Source organism: Chionomys nivalis, chromosome 1 (genome assembly GCF_950005125.1).
Source record: "Chionomys nivalis chromosome 1, mChiNiv1.1, whole genome shotgun sequence".
NCBI lineage: Eukaryota > Metazoa > Chordata > Mammalia > Rodentia > Cricetidae > Chionomys > Chionomys nivalis.
Genome location: NC_080086.1, coordinates 150573618 through 150597302, shown reverse-complemented (window position 1 = coordinate 150597302; position 23685 = coordinate 150573618). Strand labels below are relative to the sequence as shown.

The 23685-nt window shown below is 43.4% G+C and overlaps 1 protein-coding gene across 1 annotated transcript in view; it reads right to left on the bottom strand.

The window, feature by feature from the left end:
- The window catches only part of Actr3b (actin related protein 3B), a 102132-nt gene that overhangs the window by 47562 nt on the left and 30885 nt on the right, over positions 1-23685 (bottom strand). Inside the window, exons 2-4 of the mRNA XM_057772846.1 lie at positions 14112-14167; positions 4631-4755; positions 2884-2994 (exon numbers count right to left, since the gene is read on the bottom strand). Of these exons, the coding sequence (XP_057628829.1) occupies positions 2884-2994; positions 4631-4755; positions 14112-14167 (292 nt within the window). The remainder of the gene's footprint in view (positions 1-2883; positions 2995-4630; positions 4756-14111; positions 14168-23685) is intronic.

Here is a 23685-nt window from a genome sequence, read left to right as displayed (position 1 = left end):
AGCCATAATGAGCAAGCCAGTAAGCAACAGCTCCTGCCTCTAAGTTCCTGCCCTGTTTGAGTTCCCATCCTGACTTCCTTCAATGAGGAACAGTGATACGAAAGTGTAAGCCAAATAAACCCTTTCCTCCCCAACTTGTTTTTTACATGTTTTCATTACAGTAATAGAAACCCTGACCAAGACTATCAACAATCCAGGGAATTCCAGAGCATGATGTAGATGTATGAAGCTTTCATAGTGAAATTCATTTTGTTTGCTAAACAAAAACCTAATTTAAGAAAGAGAAAAGGAAAGAAAGGAAAATGAAAGGAAAGGAAATAAATTGGGTGCGGTGGCACACGCCTATAATCCCAGAACTGGTAACATGGAAATAGGTGAATACCCAGAACTTGAGCTTGTCAGTCAAGCCTGGGCTACTTGGTAAGTTTCAGAACAGTAAGGAGAACGTGTGTGTGTGTCACTCTGTCACACACAAATACACACACACAAACACACGATTCAATGTCTAGCCTCTCCACTCTCAAAATCACCCAGCCCAGTCACCCAGCTCCACCTCTTACTAGCACACTGTGGCCCCACACCGTGACCCCACACCATGGCCCCACACCGCCCTTCTTCACTCCCATCTCATAGGCCCTCTAGTTAAACTATTCTAGTCAGTTCTTTAAAGGTGCCATGGTGTCCTGAAAATGGGTTTCTCTAGGTTCGCAGAAAACACCACCTATTTCTTCCTGACAAGGATTATATTTTACCAGTTTATAGATATGCCAACTAACCCAGGGAAGGACGTGTGTGTGTGTGTGTGTGTGTGTGTGTGTGTGTGTGTGTAAGAGAGAGAGAGTCAAAAACACAGAGACTGAGAGAGAGAGAGACAGAGGGACAGAAAGTAAAAGAGATAGGAGGAAGAAGAGAAAACAGAAACAGAAAGAAACTCTGTGTGGCTTTCCATTTTCTTCTCTTTTTCTTCGTCAGGAAAACTGTCCTGTGACACACATCTGCACTTACTCCATAGGCCTTAGGTTAGATGCCCTTTAATTAGAGGCTGAGGAGAGGTCGTGGTTCACGAAGCTGAAGCAGGCAGGAAGCAGCTGGGCATGGTGCCTGGCCCTAAAACCCCATCCAACAGGTAGTTACTGATAAGCTAGAACAAGAAAAGTGTCAACCCAAGCAGGTGGAATCTGAGATATGTTTTGGCCACACAGACAAAGTAACTCACACGCTGTCAGTTACCTGGTTGTTTATTTAATACAACCACTGTGAGTGTTCAGGAAAGACAGAAGCCTATAAAACACAGGAGTCACACTTGACACTCTGAATTTGGAGATACGCCTGAGGGCGAGCTCAGAGCACCTTTAAAAATTTGCCTTGATTGATATAATTAAAATCTTAATGTAATTCTAATTAATAATTATTATATATTATTAATATATTTATTATAGTAAAATAATTAATACACATTAAATAATATAGACTCCATAACTACTAGCCTTGTAGTTGCCACTTTATTTTTCTTTTAATAATGTTTTTATTTTTATTTTATTTGTATTGGCGTTTTGCCTGCATGTATGTCTGTGCTAGGGTGTCAGATCTTAGAGTTCCAGACAGTTGATAGTTGCCATATGGATGCTGGGAATTGGACCTAGGTCCTCTGGAAGATCAGCCAGTGCTCTTAACAACTGAGCCATCTTTTCAATCCCACTACTTTCTAATATAATATTATATTACATATTATTATAACATAATAATTAATATACATTAAATATATAGACTTTGTAACTACTAACCTTGTAGTTACTTCTTTTAGTTTTCCAAGACAGGGTTCCTCTGTGTAACAGCTCTGGCTGTCCTGGAACTAGCTATGTAGTCCAGGCTAACCTTGAACTCACAGAGAGCTGTCTGCCTCTGCCTCCCAACTGCTGGGATTAAAGCCATAAGCCACCACCAGACAATTCTAAAGAGCACATGTAGTAAACATTAGAAAGAATTATAACTGGATATTGAACCATTTGATAATGTACTTGCATAGAAAAATCCAAAGCTAATTCATGTAAGTTTTAATATTTAGCTTATCTTGTATAGAGTTGCTATTTATGAAGCAAATCATTTTATGCATGAGGCTGTTTTTAATGTAGAAAGAATATTCTGTGGAAGGAAACATTATGTTGAATAGAACAATGAGATCCCATAGATCCCAAGAGGTATTTCTTCTCATTTCTCTGTGCTGCTTTGTTTGACACAAAACTTAAGTACAATAATCAGGGTAAAGACCCAGCTCAGCTCCCTTTTACAATAAGATCTAAACACTGGAAAAGTTACGTCTTGGCTGAGGTTTCTCTGCAATAGAACAGGCACAGCATCCACTTACTTCCCACACAAGCCACGCCTCCCTCTCCAGACCCTGTGCTGGAAGTCCGTCATAGTACTTACCCTCCTCCCAGTCTAAGAACCCACAGACAGCTCAGGCACATGGGGCAAAACCACTGGGAAGGTTCCTAAGAATGGCTTCTAGATGGCAGCACAGAAAGTTGGACAGCCATCCTGGGGCACCCGAGAGTCAACAGAAGAAGAGGTCACACTAAAAGATGGGTCCATCTCCAAGCGGCTGAACTGAGCAGCCCAGGGCAGCCAGACTCTGGCCTTCCTGCTCTGCAGCGTGATAAGTCATTTAGGTTCCAGATAATTTTAGTGTGTGTGTGTGTGTGTGTGTGTGTGTGTGTGTGTGTCTTTCTGGTATTTCCCCTAAAGCAGCCTGATTCATGTGAATGCCTTTAGAAGGACTTTGTGTTTAAAAATCTAAGTAAGTCTTTGGAAGGACTTTCGTGTTTAACAATCTAGGTAATTTGGAATTCACAGGAGTATATTCCTCTTGGCTCCAATACTCACCATTAAAAAATAATGGTCCTCGGGTTCAGCACGAAGATACTTAAAGACCACTTGTTCCATGAACCTTTCCATAAGATCCCAGTCTTCAATGATGCCATGTCGTATAGGCCACTGGAGCAAAAGGAAGCAAGACGGATCCAGATAGTAAGAAATGGAAAGGAGCAACGGCTTCACAGCACAAGTGCAGAGGAGGCTGTGCAGCCCAACAGAATAAAGGCCTCCTGGCGGGAGGCTCATGGTGAATCACATTTCAACAACACACTTTAACAAGAGACCAAGTTAGGTACTGTAATTTACTGCTTCACCTCTGAGTACACAGAACTACCTGGATGGCAGCAGGCAGAGCTCATCCACCATGTGACTCCCTCTGGTCCTTTTGCTTTTACTGTAGAAAGGCCTGCTTTGCTGGTGAACAAGTGGAGAAACGGGAACTATTACACAGGGCTGGTGGGACTGAAAACTGTGGCAACTACTGTAGAAGTTAGTGTGAAGGTTCCTAGAAAGAACTAAAAACAGGGCTGGAGAGAGGGCTCAGAGGTTAAGAACACTGCTGCTCTTCCAGAGGACCTGAGTTCAATTCCCAGCAGTCACATGATGGTTCACAACCATCTGTAATGAGATCTGGTGTCCTCTTCTGGTGTGCAGGCATATATGCACATAGAACACTGTATACATAATAAATAAATCTTTTAAAAAAATCAGAACTACTGAAAAGCTCATGGAGACCACGCATGGGCATATACCTGAAGGACTGTAAGTCAATAAATTACAGAGCTATATGCACATCCATAATGACCACTGTGTATTCACAGTAGCTAAGAAATAGAACCAGGCTAGATGTCTATCAACAGATAAATGGATTCCTTTTAAATGTAGTACATATATGCAATGAAATTTTATTTAGTCATAAAAAATAAAATCATGACAACTGCAGGAAAATGAATGCCAATGGAAATTATTAAGGTAAATGAAATAAGCCAGATGCAGAAAGGCAAATATTGCACGTTTCCTCTATATAGAACCTAGATTTAAATCTCTCTCTCTCTCTCTCTCTCTCTCTCTCTCTCTCTCTCTCTCCTCTCTTTCTGTGAGTGTGTATGTCTGTGTTGAGGGTGTGATGCATGAAAGTCAAAGGGTACCATGAATGTGGAGGAAGTGATCTTACGGGAGGAGGGAGGAAAAGAGAATAATCGAATACGTGTGTCATCAGAGCAGAAAGGAGGAAAGTCTGGAGGAAGGGAAGGAACCAGCAAGAGTGGGCAGGAAGATAAGAGAAGTCATGAGGTCATTAGAGGAAGTGGGATGAATAAGAACAGAGTAAAATGACATGCATGTATGAACATGTCATAATGCAATCCATCACTTTGTATGCTAAGCTTAAAAAGTAATTTAAATTATTTTTAAAGATGCACCTGCTTTCATAGTAGCGCATCTTCATTGTTCAAGTCTGCAAGTTCCCAAATCTGACAGGTACATTAGTCAACCTGCAGCTCCCCAGAAAGGCAGCTCTTCCTCGAGGGCACTGCTGATGGCTGGGCTGTGCAACTCGGGTCTTTGTTAACTCACATGGTTCTCCACTCAGAAACAAACCTCTCTGTACAGCTAACCACCTCCACCCAAGCGTAGGAACAAAGCCACAGTCCACAGCTCTCAGTACGGTTTCCGGACAACCTATCATTTCCCCAGCACACTACGCTCTGTTACCAGCTCTGCACTCACACAAGCAGACCTGCTGGCATAGCTTTACCTTGGTAGCATAGGTAGGTTTGTCCACAGCTTCATCCCCTATGAAAAAGTCAAGGTCATCAACTCCTCTCAGCACCCTCCTTTGGGCTTGATCAACTACCTTTGCAGATTCTCTGATGGCGATACCTGAAGGGGGAAAAGAAAAAAGTTTTATCTTTCACAAAGACGCCATCACTATCCACGTGTTATCTGAATTATCAAGAACAGATCTGTGTGGTTGTACAGTAAATGGTGAATGCTAAGGCTTTGTCTGTGGTTGGGGTGACGATGAACACATGAAATAACAGAGAAACAAGCAACTCTTTTCCAATATCATCTAAGCGTAATGCAAGGGAACTGTTTTTAATGTCGGCACAGAAGCGATGTTATTAATCAGCCTCATCTGGAGAAACCTCTTAAGAAAGCAGGTGATGTTAGGGGCCTTACACCTGCCACGGATTGGCTGTAAAATACAGCTTGGAGGGAACAGAATTCTATACAACATAAAAGAGGAAGGGAAACGGAAAAATACTGCTTATATGCTCTTAAGTCATTTTAATAAAATGACATGAAATAGTTTTTTAAATATATAGTCTAATCATAGAGGGGGGAGCAGTGGCTTTCAATTAAAATGAAAAACTACAAGTCTGCGGGCTGGCATCTGTTGCAAAAAGAGAAATACAATATTAAAACAACCATATCACAGAAGATCTTAACAGTACATAACTGCAACTATACTTAGTAATAAATAAACCACATAAACCTCGCTCCAGAATTTAACATCTAATAAAACTGCGAAATGCTTCACAAAGATTTGATTTGCATTGACACTCCTAACCCGTGTTCACAACTGGAGCTCCCTTCAACTCCTCCTTCTCCCCATCAGGTCTCTGTGGAACGCCATCCCCTCCCTGTGAACTCTCCCTGCCGACCTGGCAACTGGAGGCCTGCTCTCAACGGCCAACGGCCCGCCATACTTCCACTAATGCATTCTCACAATGGATGCTAACCAGTACACCAACCAGTCTGTGGAAACCACAAGTCAGAAAATGTGAATCTTCGCTGCTTCTCTGGGGGCGGGCACATGCAGATCCCAGAAATGGGGCACTCAGGTTGACCGAGCACTCTGCTGTGTCACTGAGTCTGCATAGGCACCTACGGGGAAGGTCCGACTACCACCAGTGAGCAGCAGAGAAATGTGGGCTGTGTTAACATTCTACTCTACTGAAACGCCAATTCTGAATTTGGAAAATGTTCAAACTATGTCAAATTATTCGAACATGAGCCTAATTCTGTAACTCTGCCAACAGAGCCTCCAGAGGGGTTTAATGGATGTTTGGTGAAGCCACAGTCACCAGCATAAATAAATGGCAGTGCCAACTGAATGAAGTTCCTCAGAATTCCCCCATGAAAATCCTGTGTACCTCACGGGGGGCGGGGCGATCACTGTGATATGACCTAACCAGTCCAGCGGTGTGGTGGCTTCACAAAATGAAGTCCCCTTTCAACATAAAGGCCAGCACTTCCCAGCTAGCTGCCCTGCAGGAAGTGCTCTTCCATGAAAGGAAGGGACATGTCCTACCACCTCTAATGCAGGACTCAGTGGGGACACAGAAACACCCAGTGACAATACTAACCACACTGAAAATGTGCCTGAACGCTCAAGGAGTGTCAGAGAGTAAAGGTTCAAACTGAAGGATGTTCTGTAGAACTAATCACAACAGCAAGAAAGTGCAGGAAAGGGTCCTAAGCCATCTGAAGTCAGAGCTGGCCCTACCAAAGAGAGCTACTCAGTGGCCTTTCAGCAACTCACAGGCCACCCATGGTGGGCCTGAGATTGTCAGCCAAAGCAGGACACAGATGACCCTGGGCAGTAGGGCCACAGAGGCTATTGTTTCTAAATACTAAACATATTGGCTTTCCAATTATGGGGATGGGAAGAAAGATAACAGAACAAAATTCAAATTTTTGCCCAGGGTCATCTGTGTCCTGCTTTGGCACTGAGAGTCCTTGAGAGTGACTTAAATGCCGAATTATTGGATAGACCCATTCTGCCCCATAAGAGGCCATACTTCCCTCCTCCCCTCCCGCGCACACACAGACACACACACACACAAAAAAAAAAAAAAAAAAAAAAAACCCACTAACACTTTAATAGGAAATAAAGGAGGACAACAAAAATTGAAATGACAATAAAGTAAATCTTATCCCTCCCAGAAAACTAACTCTAAGTAGTATGAGCCCAGGTCATAACAGAACTAAGGTACTTTTTTTTTGGGGGGGGGGGGGGATCAGGAGATAGAGAAGTAGAAGGGAAGGAAGAAGTAGGAGGGGAAATGGTACGTCTTTAACAATTAGATGGCAGGGAATGAAATCCAAGTAAAGCGATTAAAGATACACAGAACTTGGGCTAGCAGAGAAGCTCAGTGGTAGAGTTCACCTAAACAATGGCTGAGGTCACCCAGCTACCCTAACGCAAGCAAGCTACAGAGCCTGGACATCTTCCCCACCATGCAGTAACACAGACACCCTTTCCAATTACATATCCAAAAAGGTGAAGAGGAAAACTTGCTCTTTTACCCCAAAATGGCAGAAACAGGGGTCATTCCCCCCCAAAATAAGATCAAGAATCTCACAGCATAATAAACCAAATTCCAATTTTCACCCTAGCGAGAACCAGAAATATCAACTTAAATAAGACAACTCCTAGTTAAGATGGAGATACCACAGATATGAAATTATCAAACAAAGGCCCTAGAACAAGAATCACAACATTCTTCGTATACAGCTTCAAACATACAATGGTGCACACACACTGTATTCAAGTCAGTTCCCTGGAATAGAATAGTATTTAGTCCAGGCTGGTACCAAGCTCTCCATCCTTCTGCCTCAGCCTCCTGAATGCTAGGATTCCAGGCCTGGGTCATCCTGCCCAGCTCCCAGATCATTTCTTCTTTCTAGTTTATTGTTGTTTCTCTTTTTAGCTTTTGTTTAAGACATTTAAGACAGCCAGTCTCATGTCTGGGCTTTGAACTCACTACATAACTAAAAATAACCTTAAACTCAACAATTTCCTATTTCTAGAGAACACTTTTCACCCTTCTGAGCCAGTCCATTTGTCTAATGGTGACACACATGGTCTAAACTGCAGCATGTCTGTAAATGTGTGTGTACTGTAAATACACATCATACTTACATTTTTCTGAGCCAAACTGCATCATTCTTCTTCTCTCTCTCTCCTTCCTCTCTCTCTCCTTCCCCCTCTCTCTCCCTTCCCTTGTCTCTCTTGCCTTATGTGATATCAGGCGTAGCTCTAAGAACATTGTTAAAACTTGAAATAGCATGGTCACAAAAACCTAGATAGAACCATTAATGAAACACTATAACCATACTCTCTTTAAACTCAGTAGGACAAAAGCGCCTACTAACCCCAGTTATGTCACCATTTTTATAAAGGTTCTAGTCAACATAACAGCCCCCAAAGATGGCTTACATGGTGCTTGCCACCACGCCTGGTGACCTGAGTTTGATCCCTGGGATCCACATGGTAGAAGAGAATTGATGTTTGAAAGTTGTCCTGTAGCTCCACATGCATACTGTGGCCTGTGCACCCCACATAAATAAATAAATAAATAAATAAATAAATAAATAAATAAATAAATAAATAAATAAGCAAGCAAGCCAGAGTAAGGAAACACAGTGAGACTAGAATTAGAAGCCGAGCCTCACCATTACTTGCAGGCAATACAATGGCCTGCAGACGGGGCTCAATCTGTAAGGTGCTTGCTATGCAAGTAAGAGAACCTGAGTTTGGATCCCCAGCATCTAAGTAAAGGCCAAGCACAAAGACTTATGTATCCAGAACCCCTGTGCTGGTGAGCCGGCCAGGCTAGCAGAGTTCATGAGTTCTGAGTTAAGAGAGAGCTCCCGTCTCAAAAATTATATGAAGAGCAATGAACATGGACACAGCCTCCACACACAGGCATGCATGTGTGCACACACCCACATGAACATTTTCACATACCACAAACACAGAGAGAGGTGGGGGTAGGGAGAGAAGGGGAGGAAGTTCTATCTGCAGACTATCAAACAAACATTGCTGGAGGTAAAAAAAAACAAATTGCAAATCTCAAGAACATTGTTGTTTATGATCTATTTTATCTTAGTTATGCACATATGTGTCTGCATTTGCATGTGGGAACATGCATGTGTATGTACTGCAGACGATGACATAGTCCAGAAGAGGGCACAGGTTTCCCGAGAGCTGCAGCTACAGCAGTTGTGAGCCACCTAACAGGAATGCTAGGGACTGAAGCCAGAGCCTCTAAAGAGCAGCACACACTCTCAGCGGCTCCAACACAAGAGTGTTCTTATGTGCTAGCAATAACTAATCAGAAAACTTAATTTTAAAAATAAATTCACAAATAATAAAACATAAAAGTCCCTTAAAATGAAACTAGCAAAAAACATGTGAAAGGATTTAAATAACATCATAAAACATTATTAAAAACCCCACACGATATGAATGAACAATGAAACACGATATGAATGAACAATGAAACATTCATAAACAAGAACTGGATATTCAATTCTTATCCATGAATACCAAATTAAAGGCAAAATTTTTAATTAGCCTATAAGAGTATCTCTAATCAAAACCTCATCACGGTTTGTTATAATCAACTTAAACTGACTTAAAATTTATAGTCTAAAGGAAGAGCCAAATCATTCAAAAAATGAAAAATGAAACCCACTAAAGAAAACTGTATGACACGGCACTGGAACTCAAAGTGCATACTTGGAGCAGAGACAGTTGAATGCAACAATGCAGCAAAATAAAGACCAAAATGTTTCCAAGCATAGGGCAGGCATGGTGACACACATCTCTAATCCTAGCACTCTGGAGGTTGTGGCAGGAGAATTAAAAGTTCTGAGCTATATGGTGAAATTCTGTCAAGAAAAATATTCCCAAGCATAAATGTTACTTCAATCTGACAAAAAAAAATCAAATTGGAATGCACTTTTCAATCATTGCTGTTGGAGCAACTGGCTTGTACTTGAAAATAAGATCAGCTAGCTCTCGCTCATACATATTCAAAACTTAACTTAAAAAATGCAAAATTTCTTTTGAGTTTTTTGGAAAGGGAATGCACCTTTTAAAATAGAAACATTACAAGCTGAAAAACATTGAAATTTTAGACTCTATCAAAATTTAAAATATCTAGATGACAAAAAAAATCAATTTAAAAATGTCACGGTGTACTAGGAGAGTAGCTCAGTGTTTAGTACACACAAGGTCTGATCCCAATGCCACAAAAATATACACAAAAATAAACACAGAAGAAGATATCTATAACAGGTCAGTACGTGATACTACTATCCCTCTGACACCAAACGTTCTCAAAAAAAAATGCAGTTTTAAAACTGGACAAAAACTGAATGATGCTCAGCTTTACTGCTAATCGACATAATTTCACAATCGCTGGACTTGAGGTTAACAGTGAGGAAGCAGAAATTCGCTCACGTTGCCAGTGGGCTGAGGTCAGCACAGGACCCAGGAGATGGCACCTGCAGAGCTGCAGTGAAACCAGAGCATCTGGGGTCCCTTGGGGAAACCGTGTGTGCAGAAGGAAGTGTTCACAATAATAAAACTGGAAAATTCTCATGATTTTAGCTGGACACATGGCCCTTGTCTATAATCCCAGCACAGGGAAGTGAAGCGAGAGGGCTGGGAGGTTAAGGTCTGGTCTACAAAAGGAGACTAAGCGGTAAGTTCGCGTTAGACTCTCGCTTTAGACCTGCATGCATTAGCAGCAATAGATACTAAAAACAACACTCAAGAGGCTTTTTAAAATATGCTAAAACTTTGCAGGAAATTGTTTTAAAAATTCACAGAGCAGTACGTCCTTGTATATATGATGCAAAGCTGAAACACAAAACTAGAAACCCAGACAGAAAATATTCAGCAGAGGAAGGGAGCAAGGACAGAGAGGAAAGGGCGAGGAAGGAAGAGAGGGGCTGAGAGCCAGCCTGAAAGGTGTCAATCACAGACATCTGTCATCTGAGAGACTCAGTCTGGGTGATCACATAGCAGGTGTATTCACACTAACTAAAACATCTCCCAAGGCCTCTGGCCAGCACTTCCTTAGGTAGCACACGACTGTACGTTTACTCTGATGTGAAGATGGAACGTTAGTGTGCTTATCGTGGGTTCAAGGGTCTTTACTATATTCTGTTTTTGCATTTTATTACCTGAACCAAATTTTTAAAGCTATATTTAATCAAAGGAGAAAAAAACAGGTCAGAAGAGGTGCACGCACTTAATCTCAGCACTCAGGGAGGCAGACACAAGCAGATCTGTGTGAGGCCATCCTGGTCTACATGGAGAGTTGTAGGCCAGCCAGGACTACATAGTAAGCCCTGTCTCAAGAAAGAAGAAGGAAAACCACCACCTCAGGACCCCTCTGCGGTCAAGCTCTCACCCCAGAGCTTCCAGCCTCCCACCTAGTCAGTCACCTTCTGGCAACTTTCCCAGCATGCAATGACCACAGGGAACTTCCTTGCTCCCACCATTCCCTATTCCACTTCCTGCTGTGGTCACCATGTTCCTCTTAGACTGAACCTTTCAGTGGCTCCCAACAGTCTCCAGCAACCTCAAAACAAAAATACAGCAGAAAGAATAAACTTCCTCCAAACAATGAGGCCAAGTCTACACAGAAGCTTCAACAAACTGGACCCAAGCGGAGCCTGGACAGATAGACTGCCAGCCTAGTCCTGGTGCCCGGGCCCTGAGGGAAGCCCAGGGACCATGTGAACATGCAAATGCCGTCCCCTAGAAAGACAATCCAGTCTTGACCACATGGTTCTTCTCCAAACTTAAATCCCATCTCCTGGCAGACTGCATGAGGCTTCCATTAGCTTCCACTTCTCCGCACCCAAACCTGACCTTGCTCCAGCCCCCAGGACATGCCCTTCCTCCCTCTCTCTGCCCCTCTTCCCATCCATCTTCCCATTTCCCTCCTTCACTCTCTCCTGCACTATGGGGCACAAGTCTGTAGCATGCCAGGCAAGCCTAGGGCATAGCTCCAGATCCAGCTCTCCTGAGGCCACTTCAGCATGCACATCCTCAGACTTGTCCTGTAAATGAGACCTCTGCAAACAGAAAACCAGGTCCACTATCAGCCAGAGACAAGCTGTGGGTCAGTCCTCCAGGGAAACTGAAGCCCTGCGCCTATCTAAACACCCTCACGTCTGCCCTAACTTCTTCAACGGTGCTTCTGCAATTCTCCCCTAACAATTTCAGCCAACAGTATTACCATTCTTGGGACTGGAGAGAAGGCTCAGCACATCCTACTGTTGCAGAGGACTTGAATTTTTCTCCCAGCACCCATCTCAGGTGGCTCAGGTTGCCTGTAACTCCAGCTCCAAGGGACTTGATGTCCTCTTCTGGACTCTATAGGCATCTGCACTCACTAACACACAAACCCACATGCACACCCAAGACCCCCCCCACATATCCATACACACATAAATTATAAAATAAAATGATGAGGATAGAGAGATGACTCAGCAGCTAAGAGCATATCCGCTCTTCCAGAGAACCTGGGTTCAGTTCCCAGCACCCACATTGTTGCTCGAAACCATCTGTAATTCCAGTCCCAGGGGATCCAATGTCCTCTTCTGGCCTCTGAAGGCACTGCGCACACACACACACACACACACACACACACACACTGTGCACAGATATACATGCAGGCAAAACACCCATACACATAAAAATAAATATGTAAACTTTTCAACAGCTAAGACAAATCCTTTTTAATACTGCCATCCTTTTACTCCTTGTCCTTTGACATTTTACTGTCTTCTAGCTTTTGCCACTGCTAAGGTTCTGACAGCCCCAGTCTGAGTGTTTCCCTGTCTCTTGACAGTGACTCCTGCTAATAACAACCTTTGATCCCCTCGGTGAATGATGACAGGTTAAGTGGTGCCGTCCACTGAGTGCTCCTGAGTTTTAGATGGCAGCGTAGCAAAGCAAAGGGGACATGGTCAGTTCTTTTTAGCTGACACACTTCACAAGGTCAAAAATCTAATCTCTGCTTTCAAAACCCAGGAAGTCCGACTTGTCAACTCAGCATGGGAAGGATCGTTGGTCCTCACGAAATTCAGTGACTGGTCGCCCATCAGGTGTCAGGTGTCATGGACCCAACTGTGGTCTCCACAGAATGAAGCCCCAACTTGCAGCATGACTGAATTTGGAGACGACGGGACTTTCATGAGCATTGGTGGATGTTAAAAGGTCACGAGGGCAGGATCCTAATGCAATCAGAGTGGTGGCCTCACAAAAAGGAAGACAGACATTCTCACACAGAGAAAAGGCAATATCAAGGCACAGTGGGAAAGAAAACATCTGTGAGCCCAGATGTTTCATCAGACACCAACCATGCCAGCACCTTGACCTTGGCCTCTGGGCTTCCAGAGCTGTGTTACGGTTCTGTTGAGTAAGTTCCCTTTCCTGCTATTTGCCAGGCAGTCTTTCCAGACAAACAATCCACTTTATGACTTTAAAATGAGGATACAGTCAGCCGATAATACCCATCACCAGGAATAGCCCGTGTGAGGCATCTACACTCCCCAAGAAGGCCAGAGCTGTGTTTGTTATCCAGCAAGCACAGAACTGGAGTTTGTGGCTTAAATCCCCTCAAGGAATCTGGGGTGCATCGTCTAGTGATCTGATGTTCACAACAACCACAAAAAGGCTTTGGCCTTGGCCTGAACACATTCTAACCAAGCTCTCCTCCATTGATGTCTAAGCCGGGCTCTAGGGTCTCAGGAGGGGTGTATGGGAAGCTGAGTTTCCCCTTGATGCTGGGCTCATTCACCTTTCCTGTGAGCAAACTGTCTCTGGGATTCAAAGCAGAGAATTCTGCCTCTGAAGCAGCCCTGGGAGAGACTTCCACGGGTATCAAGGAAGTCAGGATGAGCCCAGTGTAGGACACCTAAGTGTATCACCCTTTGCTGACAGAAAGTTAAACAAAACACTTCTGAACAGAAAGAACAATCAGTAGATCTCTCATTTTCGCAAAAAAAAAAAAAAAAAAAGAAAAAGAAGACTTTCAACTGTGTCCAGTGCCATGCGGCACTCGGCTAAGCCAGTCAAACAGTGTATCCTTACAATGACAGACCAGCCTTGAAGAATCAGAGTGACTGCTCCAGCAGTGAGGACACTCACGACACACTGAAGGCCTCTGGCAGTTTCCCAAGATAAAACTAGAAGGCCAGTGACAGAGAAAGGCATCAAGCACAAGAGCACTGCTTAAGGAGGGTCAGGTCACGGCCATCTCCTGCAGCAGCATCTAAAATAGGCAGCCCTTCCCAGGAATCGGAGTGATGGTCTAAAAGAAGACACTAAAAACATTCAAACACCTTGATACACAGAACTAGAATGCTTTATAATGCTGAGAAACACAAGCCTTTAGAACCCAAGGAAGAGCTTTACTTACATGACGGAATAATGAACTGTGGCTCAGTGTTGCCTGCGTAGCCAAGCTTGGTATACCTAAAAGCACAAAGTCATCGACACAGGTTTAGACGGCAGTGCTCCCAACCACATCCCACTCATGTCTTTCATTATAAGCACACCAAGCCTAGAATACTCCCTTGAAATAAAACAATAGAGAAAAACAAGTAAACTGTGCTCACTGACGATCATTTCAAAGTAGTTGCGAATCTGACAGTATCAGCTTGCTTGCGTCAGAACAGAAACGTGACTAACCCTCGTGCCTATCTCTCTGTCCCTCCTGACTCTCACAGTGCCTCACGCTCTTCTCACGTCACAAAAACACAAAGAAAATACAATTACCCCAGTTCTGCAGGCAGGAAAACCCGGGGGCTGAGAAGCTAAGTTGCCCAGATTAAAGAGCTGGTAAGTCGCAGAAAAGCAACCCAAGTCTAACTATGTAGTTAACTCCAGCGCAGGCTTTGTCGAATGTCCTTACCTCCTAACTTCCTGAACTTTTGGAGCATTAGAGACTGGTTATATAATTTTCTTGAAATGCTGTGGCATATGTCTAGACGCAGCTCCTGCCATCTCCTAGGGATCATCCGACAGGAGCATCTCTCTACCATCTCCTAGGGATCATCCGACAGGAGCATCTCTCTACCATCTCCTGGGGATCATCCGACAGGAGCATCTCTCTACCATCTCCTGGGGATCATCCGACAGGAGCATCTCTCTACCATCTCCCTTCAAAAGAAGCCCACTTTCTGTCAAGATACTCTGGTAGATTCCAAAAGTCTCTACGAAAACAAATGCCAAAATACTACTTTCAGTTCCAAAAGCATTTGATAATCTCCTAAATAGAAAGTAAGGGAGGGTGAAGCATCACTCCAACCATCTGCTGGAAGGATAAACGAGAAGCAGTCCCGGGAGCTAAGGACCAGCGCCCCTCTCTCTGCAGGACTGTTCACAGGACTCAGGGCAAGCAGCCTTTGCTTCCAGGGCTGAAACAGTTCCCGGGACTAGAAAAGAACAAGGGATTTGTTCTCATTTACAAATTACTTCAAGATGTTTGATATTAAATGCTTCCATTTGATAGTTCTAATCTTATAATTTTATGACTTTTTAAAAATACACTTCCCCACAGGCTGACTTTGACATTCTGAAAGCACAGTGGGTGAAACAGGCAAGCTGGCTGCGCGTGTATCACACCTACTGTCCACTGTCCACAGGACGTGAGTTCTTCACAGCACCCGGAGGGCCAGGCCAGGCGGAGACACCTCGGCCCTACAAGACAAGGCCAGTCTGAAGCCCCAGTAGGTCTACACACTTCAGAGCTGGAACAGAAACTAATAACCAAGTGGGTCTGCTGTCTCCCACATCAGGGATCATAGGCCCACGGGAGAGGAAGGTCTAGGCCAATCCAGGGCCTGAAGGCTTTGGAGAATGAAGCCAACACAGATTGATGTGAGAATCCAAGACCAGTGCAGTATGGTGTCAGAGCCTATAACCCAGCACTAGGGAGGCTGAGCAGGAAACCTATAACCCAGCACTAGGGAGGCTGAGCAGGAAAACAGCCAGATCAAGGCCAACTCCATAGTGACAGACTCAAAGACAAAGACAGTCAGTCCATCCCTGACAGGACCACCATTCTGGAGACATGCCCCAACAAACTGAGTTACTGGCCCAAGGCTAAGAAGCTTACAGAACCAATAAGCAGGCCAGAAATCACTAAACCTTGAAGCCTAATTATATCATTTTTAACGAGCCGTGTCATTCATTTGCCACCTACTCCTCAAAACTATGCCCTTGCACTTAAGTCACCTGAGTAAATCCATTCCTTCCCACTGTTAGTTTATAAGTTCCTGGCCCTAACCCTGCTCCCTGGGACAGTACCTGGACAAGCAGCAGAATTTCCTAAGTACCTATTGGTTGCATTCTTGCCAGATGCTGAGCTATGGGAACAGGACTGGTATTTAGCAGGAAGATGCTGAAGGTCATGGGAAGAGAAAGTGATGAAACCAAAAGAAAAAGAAAAAGAATCAGACGCTAATATGAACTACTGTTCAAAAAAGATCTACTCCATATAATGTGTTTTAAAAATGGCAAAATGTAAGCATTTATTACTATTAGATGCTAAGTATTATTCATGTTTGCTATTTTTTAATCAAGCATCTTTGTTGTTTTTATTTAAAACTATGCCCTTTCATAACAGTGCATGCCTCTAATCCCAGCACTTGGGAGGCAGAGGCAGGTGGCTCTGCGGGAGTCCTAGGCCAGTCTGGTCTATAGAGAAAGAGTTCCAGGATAAGCAGAGCTGCATAGTGAGACACCATATCAAAAGCAAAAAGATTTTTAAAAGACCATGTTCTTTTGTAGGCGTATCCAACAGTTCCACAATAGCCCAGAATGGAATATAACAAAGGTTTATTTACTGGGGGATAAACTCACAGCAAGGGTAGCGATCCACAGTCCTCTATGTGCACTGGGAACTGGAAACCAAATCCAGCAGAAAAAAGAGGTTGTGCACGCTTTTCATCTGCACTTATAGTACCCCAGACCACGCCTGAAATGGGCCAGTCTAAAAACCTAGTGGCTGAAGGAATTCCCACAACACCCTTTGGCACTGGGTGGCCTGGATTCTAATCCTACCTCCGCTATTTGTCAAATCTGAGAAAACTGCTTCACCTAGACACTTCCCTATTGAAGCCAAGAGTCAGTCAAGGAAACTACAGCTGTTTCTCTGGTTTAACCTTGTCTGGGGAAAATTGAATATTATAAATCACAAGAAAAACCAAAAAAAAAATCTAACAAATAAATGTTGGGGAAGAGGAAACAAAAATAATTTTAAGATTTATTTTTATGTTTACTTATGTGTTTATTAAATGTGCACAAGTGTTTTCCCTGCATGTATGTCTGTGCACCACATGTACACAACGCCTACAGAGATCAGAAGAGAGAGAATTGAACACCATGGAACTGGAGTTACAGATGATTGTGAGTGGCCATGTGGGTGCTGGAAACTGAACCTGAGTCCTCTAGGAGAGTGCTCTGAACCTCTGCGGCATCCCTCCAAGCCCTACAATGACAACTTGTGAGTGATTATTATATACTATATTCTATGGTGTTATCATATTCTATATTATATAATTATAGAATGCCTGAGAAAAGCTAAGTAACAAACAAAAAGCAATCAGGAACTCAGTAAGATGATAGCTACTCTATAGACGAAAACTGACAAGGCACCTACTAGCATAAAAAGATCTCATGCAGAACACAGCACCAGCCTTCATATCGAACTACATGTGCAAAGACTTTTCCAATGCACAAGCAGCCACACTGCAGCATCCTGATACAGGAAGACTCAGTATTTTCAAAGAAACATCAAATGTCACTAAATCCATCTGCAAATGGATTACAAACCTTTCAAATGTGGCTAATATTGGAGGTGGGGGTAGGTTCTGCACTGGTGACAATGGGAAGCTGAAGAACAACCATGAAGGGCAGCTTCGGATTATCTACCAAAATGTTCAATGTGTAGAGCCTATTATACCACCAGTAACTGTCTAGAAATCCACCATGGCAAGAGCATTTTGCATGCATGCAAAGACATGCACACAAAGAAAAAGTTCACTGCAATATGTAGTACTATAAACAGCAAGAAAAAACCTGGTAAAACAAAGGGCATACTAAATAAATTACATTCACTCAATAAAATGGTGAACTGCAATTCGAAAGGGGTATTTGTCATTACTATCAGAAACAGAAGCATAATATAACTGATATAACTGCAAACAGTACACAGCTGTGATGTGAGGCAGGTTCATGGCACCCCAGAACGATTTCCAGTCCCAGAACCAGCCATGTGATTTCAGGTAAATAATGTGATCCCTCTATGTTCATTTCCTTCATCTGAACCTCCATCTCAACTCCCAACGTTTGGATTTACCATTTTCAGAAACATTTCCTAAGTCAAACAGCAAGCATGACCTCATCGTCAATGCTGTTTGGCTACTGAACAGTATTTCACATATACTTTCTTCCACAACTTAATGCAGTCTCCAGTCGAATTCAGTGTCCACCTCCCTATCTTTTATAAACTCTTTCCAGGCTGATACTAGCTTGTACAAATTGATGGTTTCCTCACTGCTGCTTATCTTGAGTCATGCAGCCATGAGTCACTTAGCAGGCATACATACTAAGAATGCACTATCAGGCAACTTTGTCTTGATTGTGTGAATATCACGGGCCACACTTACACACTCATCACTAAGGCAGCTATTGCCTCACACACTGACATAAGCCTTGGAACCACCAGCACACATGCAGTGCACTGAAGTGTACATTTCCTGAACGGCAATTAATTAAACGGGCTAGGCCATCATATCTACCACATCTTTCCCTTAAGGTTGCCTTCAATGAGTTTCTACTTGGAAAGTCCTCCCGTCCACATTCTGAACTCGGTATTTTTCCTCTAGTTCACATGTGTTTTGAATCCCATGGAAATTTCCTGCTGGAAAAAAATGAGCCAAGCCTACAATTAGCACTTAAGTGGCCAAGGCAGAAAGATTGATTTGGGTTTGTGGTCAGCCTGGACTACACGGTAAGTTCCAGACCTGAATTGCAACAAGACCTCTACTCAAAGAAACAAAGAAAGACAGGGAGGGAGAGAGGGAGGGAAGGAGGGAGGGAGGGAGGGAGGGAGGGAGGGAGGGAGGGAGGGAGGGAGGGAGGGAGGGAGAGAGGGAAGGAGGGAGGGAGGGAGGGAGGGAGGGAGGGAGGGAGGGAGGGAGGGAGGGAGAGAGGGAGGGAGGGAGGGAGGGAGGGAAAAGTAGTTAATTTTTGTATTAAAAGACCTTGGTTCTGTGTTTTAATACTTCCTTTCAAAAGTCAGTCACAATGACAAAGTCAGACACCATTCTCAGAATCTCATAAACTAGCTTTATACTCAAGTCAATATGACCTTCCATAGTCCCTGACCTGAGACCACGCACATGGACATCTGGAAAGACAGAAGGGAAGCTAAGGATGGCACACACTCCATAGTGATGTAAAACAACACCAATATTACACTTGTCCTTTCTAAAAGAATGTGCCCCCCAGGTTCAAAATCAAAGGTATTCATTAGGGGCTGCGCATGGTGGTGCGTGCCTTTAATCCCAGCACTCAGATGGCAGAAGCAGACAGATCTTGGAAGCTCTAGGCTAGACTGGTGTACATAGTGAGTTCCAAGCCAGCAAGGTCTACATAATGAGACCATGGAGAGAGACAGACAGAGACAGAGACTGGGGGTTATCCACTCTCACTCCCTCTCCTACACCCCCCCCCCGCTTTCTAGTCTAGCCCTTTCTGTATCTCCTCCCTACTGCTCTGTATCCTTATCTGCCCCCCACATTTCAAAGTGTCCTAGAACACCACACTCTCCCTCTTCCTCTGAAATGTCACTATCTCTCAACAGCACATGGAGACTTAATTCTGCTAAGTCAGGAGAATTAGCTGACTGAACATGTTTCTACATAATCAAAATTCCGCCTGCCACCATGTGTCTTGAGCAGAAGGCGACAGCGTAAGCTCATTATTTTATGTTCCAAAGTGGAAATGTTACATCTTAAACCTGCTCCCCACCTCTATATGGCGCTCTGAAACTGTGCCCTGAAGGTTTTGAGACCCTTCTTAAGTCTTACTGTCTCAGACCCTAGAGTTCAACCAGGACTAATGCCCCTGCGATTTCACACAAAACTGTTAGCTCATCTCAATGGCAGCATTTCTAAATGGCACCTACTTCTCACACTGTACACTGGAAACACACAACAAAATTGTTAAAAGTTCCTTAGGTTACTTTACAGAAAACTACAGTGTCAGCTTATGGGACAAAGAGTTGCTATATGTTCAAATTTATTAATTTTACCTAGATGTATTTGTTTCATATTTTCAAGATAGGGTGTTATGGGAATTCTGTCACAAGTCCGCTTGACAACTGAGAGGAGCAATTTGGTCCAAGAAGCGAGGTCTTCCCTGGGGGTGGATGTGAAACAGGGGAAGAGGCGGAGTGGAGGAGTGTGCCAGGTGGGCGGCTTGCAACCCACCGCAGGTTTTTATCTTATATTTTGTTCTTTAGTTTTATAATAAATAAACATAAAAGAGATCAATAGCAATAGGGTTTCATTAGGTAGCCATGGCTAACCTGGAATTCACTGTGAAGATAAAGCCTAGCCTTGAGCTCAAAGATCTGCCTGCCTCTGCCTCTCAAATGCTGAGTTTAAAGGTGTGCCCCCACCATAAGGAAAGAGGCTTAAAAGAAATCCCACACTAGTTCAGAATTGAGAAAATAGATGGTTATTTATTTAGGGGTAAACTCACAAATCAAAATCCTCTGCTGGAACGGAGACCAGAAACCAAAATCGGCAACTGTAACAGACCGGAAAGAGGCTGGACGCAAGCTCCATATCTGCATATACAGACAAGAGGCCACGCCCCAGGGGGCGGGAAACCACTAGCTGTAAGACTTCCTACAGCACCACCACACCTGGCTTCATCTTTTAATCTACTTAATCTGCCCTTATGTTTTATACTACCTAATATACTTGCATATTTCTCCTCAAAATGCTTATTTTTACCCTTTATGAAATTTGAGTAAATGCAACATAATAAAGAACTGTTCACTTGTGGATTCTCGATATTGTAAGACAACATTTTAATCTTTAAAACAATGTTTTAACTGTTTGAATGGTGAAGTAAGCATGAGCTAACTTCATTCTTTCCCAGAGTTCCCTAGACCTAAAGGAAAATTACTTCTTAAGTCTGTATGAAGGGGTGGGAGAGATGGCTCAGAATAAGTACACTTGCTGCCCAGCACCCAAAGGTGGGGGCTTGGATGAAAATGGCCCCCATCGGCTCACAGGGAGTGACACTATTAAGACATGTGGCCTTGTTGGAGTAGGCGGGGCCTTGTTGGAGGAAGGGTGTCACTAGAGTGGGCTTTGAGGTTTCACACGCTCAGGTCAGGCCCAGAGTCTCTCTCTTCCTGCTGCCTGTGGTTCAGGATGTAGAGCTCTCAGCTCCCTCTCCAGGACCATGTCTGCCTTTGCCTCACCATGGCAACAATGGACTAAACCTCTGAACCTGTAAGCCAGCCCCAGTTAAATGCTTTTCTTATTAAGAGTTGCCATGGTCATGGTGTCTCTGCACAGCACTAGAAACCCTAACTAAGACAACAACCATCTGTCACTCTAGTTGAGAGGCCTTCATCCAACCTTCCTGGACACCAAGAATACATGTAGTACACAGACATAAATGCAGGCAAAATACTTACACACAATATATAAAATATATAAGTTTAATTTTATATTTTGTTTTAATCTGTGTGAAGCCACAAAGAGAGAAAAAACAATAGCAAAATCTTGCCCTGGAGAGCTGGTAATCAATTTTGGCCATTAAGAAAGTGTGGTGGTTTGCATAAGAATGATTCCCATTGGCTCACAGATTTGAATGATTAGTCACCAGAAGTAGCACTACTTGAAAAGGATTAGGAGGTGTGGCCTTGTTGGAAGAAGTGTGTCATTGAGGCTTTGAGGTTTCAAAAGCTCAAGCCAGGCCTAGTGGCTAGGCCTAGTGGCTGTCTCTTCCTGCTGCCTGTGTATCATCAGGATGTAGAACTCTCAGCTACCTCGCTGGCACCATGTCTCCCTACACGCCACCATGCTCACCCTCATGATGATAATGGACTAAACTTCTGAAACTGTAAGCAAGTTTTAAATGCTTTCTTTTTAAAAGGTGCCTTGATCATAGTGTCTCTTCACAGCAATAGAACAGCGGCTAAGATAGAAGGCTAGCAGCAGCAAAAGCTGCAAAGCAGGCCACACACACCTCGGGTGCTCAGCAGCTCTAACCTCAGCAATGACCCAAATGCCTGTGGGGCTGGAACAGAAACTCCAGGGACCTGGTGCGAACGCTTCCCCATGCCAATGCTGCTACTCTCCGGATGCAGCTCTGTCTTATGGAGGTTCTCTGCAGTGTAGCATTATTTCAAAGCTTTAGCTGTGCACTCAAATAATTTTCCTGCTCTCTTCTAGTCTGAATTTGCTTTTCTATTTTTTAATTATTTTATTTTATGTGTATGGCTGTTGTGTCTGCATAGATGTTTGAGCATCACACATGGCCTAGTGCATGTGGAGGCCCGAAGAGGGTGTCAGAGGCCATGAAACTGGAGTTACAGACAGCTATTAGCCACCATGAGGGTGCTGTAGGAGCAGTCAGTACTCTTAACCTCTGACCCACCGTTCTCACCCTGTTTGTGTATTTTTGACCACCCTTCCACTTTCTGAGGGTTTTGACTTACAAGTAACCAACACAGTTTTAGTTTAGAAAGGAATAATAATTTAGGGAGAGTGGGGTGGCTCAGTAAGTAAACATACTTGCTGCCCAGTCTGATGACCTGAATCTGATCCCCAGGACCCACACAGCAGAGGGAAAAAACAAGTTACCACAGGCTGTCCTCTGACCACCTCTCAGGTACCATGGTAATCCCACACACACCCTACATACATACACACAATAAGTAAAATGACTAATTTCTATGTATATGGATGTACATGTGCCTATGTGAATTTATGTGCACCATGTGTGTGCAGGTGTCCTCAGAAGAGGGCACCAGATCCCCTGGAGCTGAAGGTTAAGACAGTTGTGAGCCACCTGATATGAGTGCTGGGATCCAAATCTGGTCCTTTGGAAGAAGAATAAGCTCTCTTAACCTATAATCCCAAATGTAATTAAATTTTAATAAAAAGTTAAATTGTTCAGCCAATGTCAGATGAATTCACCTTGGGCAACAGATTTGTCTTACCTTTGCTTTAATCATTATACTCGCTGGCATTGCCTTTGTTTTCTAGTTTGCTAAATGCTGTGTGTGTACAGGTGTGTGAGCATGCTGGGGTTCAAAGCCAGGGACTCACACATACTAAAGCAAGTTCCATACCGAGTTAGATGTCTAGTCTAAAATGATCTCTTCTCATTTGGTTATTTTTCTTCCTCCCAATTTGCCAATATATACACAAAGTCAGTGGTAAGTGTAATAAGAATCTTCTCAACTGAACAAAAGTCAAAACTCATGTCTTCCTTGACATATAGAGGATGAAGCCTGTAGCAGGTATCCCCAGTCCACACTTCCCTGGCCCATATCTTAACCTAGTTCTTCATTATGTTGGCCTCTCTGGGATTTTTGCAGCCCTGTTATCTTTATGTCATTATTTTTTAATGTTCTTCATTAGCATGTATTATACATAATGAGTTTCGTTGTGACATTTTCATGCTTGTACATAATGTATTTAGCTATTCATCACCCTCATTACCCTCTCATACCCCTCCCACTCTTACTAATCCTCTTCCTCTTCCCATATGTTGATCCTGTCAGTGTTTATTCAGTTTTAAAGGTGGTATTTTCACACTTCAGCGCCTCCATTGGTAGAATCCTCATTGGTTCATCTTCCACTGGCTGGGTTAGAACTACAAGTAGGCTTTTCAGTGAGGTTTGTGAATGCTACAATTCCTGAGCTTTTGCACATTTGAGAATGTCATTATGC